Source organism: Aquarana catesbeiana, linkage group LG13, assembly GCF_042186555.1.
Source record: "Aquarana catesbeiana isolate 2022-GZ linkage group LG13, ASM4218655v1, whole genome shotgun sequence".
NCBI classification, from domain to species: Eukaryota; Metazoa; Chordata; class Amphibia; order Anura; family Ranidae; genus Aquarana; species Aquarana catesbeiana.
The window spans coordinates 165,952,111-165,955,193 of NC_133336.1; the positions used below are offsets into that span (position 1 = coordinate 165,952,111).

Consider the following 3,083-nt stretch of genomic DNA (forward strand, 5'->3'; position numbering starts at 1 on the left):
TAGCACAAATCCCCTGCAATCACTTCCTCTAGCACAGACCCCCCAATCCCTCCTTCCAGCACAAATCCCCCAATCGCTTCTTCTAGCATAGATCCCCCCAATCTCCCTCCTCCCAGCACAAATCCTCCAAATCACTTTGCCTAGCACAGACCCCCCCCGACAATCCCTCCTCCCTGTACAAATCCCCTCCAATCCCTCCTCCTAACACAAATCCCCTCCAATCCCTGTTGTGTAAAATTTTATGTTAATGTATTGTCATAAGAGTCTCCCAGTGTCTGCTCTCTCGCAGCCTGCTCTGAAGAGCTGACTGGGGCAGACTGACGCTGGTTGAGACCTGTTAGGTAGTGGAAAACTTCCTGGTGTTTGGAGAGAGGTGTTTGCGGAGAGAGGACATGTCACCAGCAAAGGGCCCCTGTGCAATGCACAGAACGATCATCTGGTGGGGGTTTGTTCGCTCTGCAAAGACATTATCGGTTTAGCGGTTGTTTCCTCTTGTCACCCTGGTATGCCTGATCAACATGTTTGGGGTGCCATGACGTACACCTGTAGATAATCTCCCATCCGTGAGGAACTCTAGTCATCGTATTTGGTTATTGTACATTGTATCATGTCCTGTAGTAATTGGTGGTTGTTTTGTTAAATTCTTATATGGTCATTCACATCCTGTGAGGTCATATCCTGTGTTCATTTCTTGTGAGGTCACAAAACATTACAACTTCAAAAAATTTGCCATGCCTCTTACTAAATACCTTGGACTGTCTACTTTCAAAAAAGGGGCCTTTTTGGGATATTTGTACTGTCCTGACACATTTGGGTCTCAAGAAATGAGATTGAATGTCAGTACATCAGGATTGATCAATTTTCAGATATACAACGTCGTTGTAGAGTAGTTTGTAGACTCTATAACTTTTTGGTAGACTAAATAATATACAGTGATTTAGGTTATTTTCACCAAAGAAATGTAGCAGAATACATTTTAGCTTAAATTAATGAAGTAAGATTATCTATTTGCAACATTTTATAACATAAATGAAGAAAAATAATTGTCACTCCAAATGTAACAGCACTGAAAGTTGAAAATTGGTCTGGGCAGGAAGGGGGTAAAGGTGCCCTGTATGGAAGTGGTTAAACCCATCCAAACCTCTTCCTAATACAATTGTAGCAGTATAAATGTTTGGTATTGTCCATTGTCTGTAAGCCCCATGGGTTTTTTAAAAAAAAAACAACAAAGAAATGGGACTTGATTGACCACTGGGTTATTTTTCTGCAGCCATTCTTCTATGTTGCCTTTGAAATCCATGAATTGAACAATTCCATCAGAACAAGTTATTAAAATATGAGTCCAGATGACGTTTTCAGGAATGCTTAACATATTTTACTCGCAGTAATTTTTTCAGTGAATTTATAATTTCTTTGTTTCGAAGGCTATATATCATAGGATTAAAGAGTGGAGTTAGTACAGAATAATTGATAGCCACAAGTTTGTCATATTCTGGAGTATATCTTATTTGAGGTCTGATATACATAAATGCTACACTTCCATAGAACATTAGCACAACTGTAAGATGAGAAGCACATGTAGAAAAAGCTTTCTTCTGTACTTTGCTAGACTTCATTTTCAGTATGGTGATTATAATTCTCACATAAGTCACAATAAGAAAAAGAGAGGTCAAGATTATCATGCAAAGGCTAATAGCAAAATCAATAATAAAATTAAGGGATGTATCCGCACACACCAAGTTAAGAAGAGGAGAAGAATCGCAGAACAGATGATTTATTTCATTTGGACCACAAAATGGTAACTGTGAGACTGAAATAAGAAGTGTTAAAGGACTTAGAAATCCAAGAAACCAACAACTTGAGACCAAAGTCTTGCAGCGCTTTAAAGTCATTATAGTATGGTACCGAAGAGGATTGCAAATTGCGACCATACGGTCATAAGCCATTAAATTAAGTAAATAGTTCTCTGTAATACCAAATGAGTGAAAGAGGTACATTTGCATCATACAATTACTGAATGAGATTTGGGTCTTACCCTTCCAAATTACGGTAAGCACACCAGGAATTGTAACTGCTGTATACCAAATCTCAAGGAAAGACAAAATACCAATTAAGAAGTACATTGGTGCATGAAGATGTCTGTCAACAAAGATTAATGCTGATATTGTCACATTGCCGGCAACTACCAGGAAATAGGACATTAATAAAAGACTGAAGAAGAAAGGCCATAACTGACCAGTGTTGGAAAACCCTAAAATTATAAACTGAGAGACTGTTTTATTTAAAGACATTTGTTCAAAAAGTTTGAAATTGTTCATGTCCCAATGCAAAAAGAAAGGAAAGGCAAGCAGAGGAGGAACCTAGTAAATTAACTTGTATGGTAGAACATTCACAACAAAAACACTTTTCTATATTTCCTAATACTTTATTTTTTTTAAACTGATTTTTTTTTTTAAAGAAAATATTTTTGTAATTTGTTTGTTTTCCACTGTCTGAGATTGGTTTGTAGTTTATTGGTGCATCAACTCCTGATATTTTTTCATGTTCATCCATGCATTGTCTTGGGCTGGTAAGGCAGGGCACAGTTTTGTTTTATTCATTTTTGTAGTCTCTGAACATCCTAGCATGTTATTGTAGAAAGAAAAAGAGGTAACATAAATAGGTAGCTGAAATATAATCTCAACAACAATAATTTATTTGTTCTATGTTATTTAACCGTTTTAAAGCTAAAGTTTTGATTTCGATTTTTTTTTTTTTTTTGGAAAGGACAAATCAAATTTCATGCAAAAATAAGATTTTTCACCAGCTGGCTTGCTTCTGTATAGGTAAAAAGGTCTTCTTGTACCACTGTGTGCCCATAAAGCTGATGACTTCCAAATGGTGCAGACCTATTATGAATAATAGAAGCATCTGCATTGCATTATTGGAGACATTTTTAAAGAGAATTAAAAAACTTAAAGTGACTTTTCTGGCCCAAAATCCCCACGCGTGTTAGTGGAAACAGAGATAAAAAGGAAAAACTTTTTATCTGGGATCCTGAAACTTAGTTTTTTAAGGGGAACTTTCACACTGGGACGGGGGGG

The 3,083-nt window shown here is 36.9% G+C and overlaps 1 protein-coding gene across 1 annotated transcript; it reads right to left on the minus strand.

Annotated features, from left to right (window-relative positions):
• Window positions 1-1,355: 1,355 nt before the first annotated feature.
• On the minus strand, window positions 1,356-2,318 carry LOC141116573 (olfactory receptor 6N2-like). The gene has a single exon (XM_073608969.1). The coding sequence runs from the start codon at window positions 2,316-2,318 to the stop codon at window positions 1,356-1,358; it is 963 nt and encodes a 320-aa protein (XP_073465070.1).
• Between the last annotated feature and the right edge of the window lie 765 nt (window positions 2,319-3,083).

What these genes read in the sequence shown, in the direction of transcription:
- LOC141116573 (XM_073608969.1), bottom strand. Translation starts at nt 2,318, where the DNA reads ATGAACAATTTCAAACTTTTTGAACAAATGTCTTTAAATAAAACAGTC.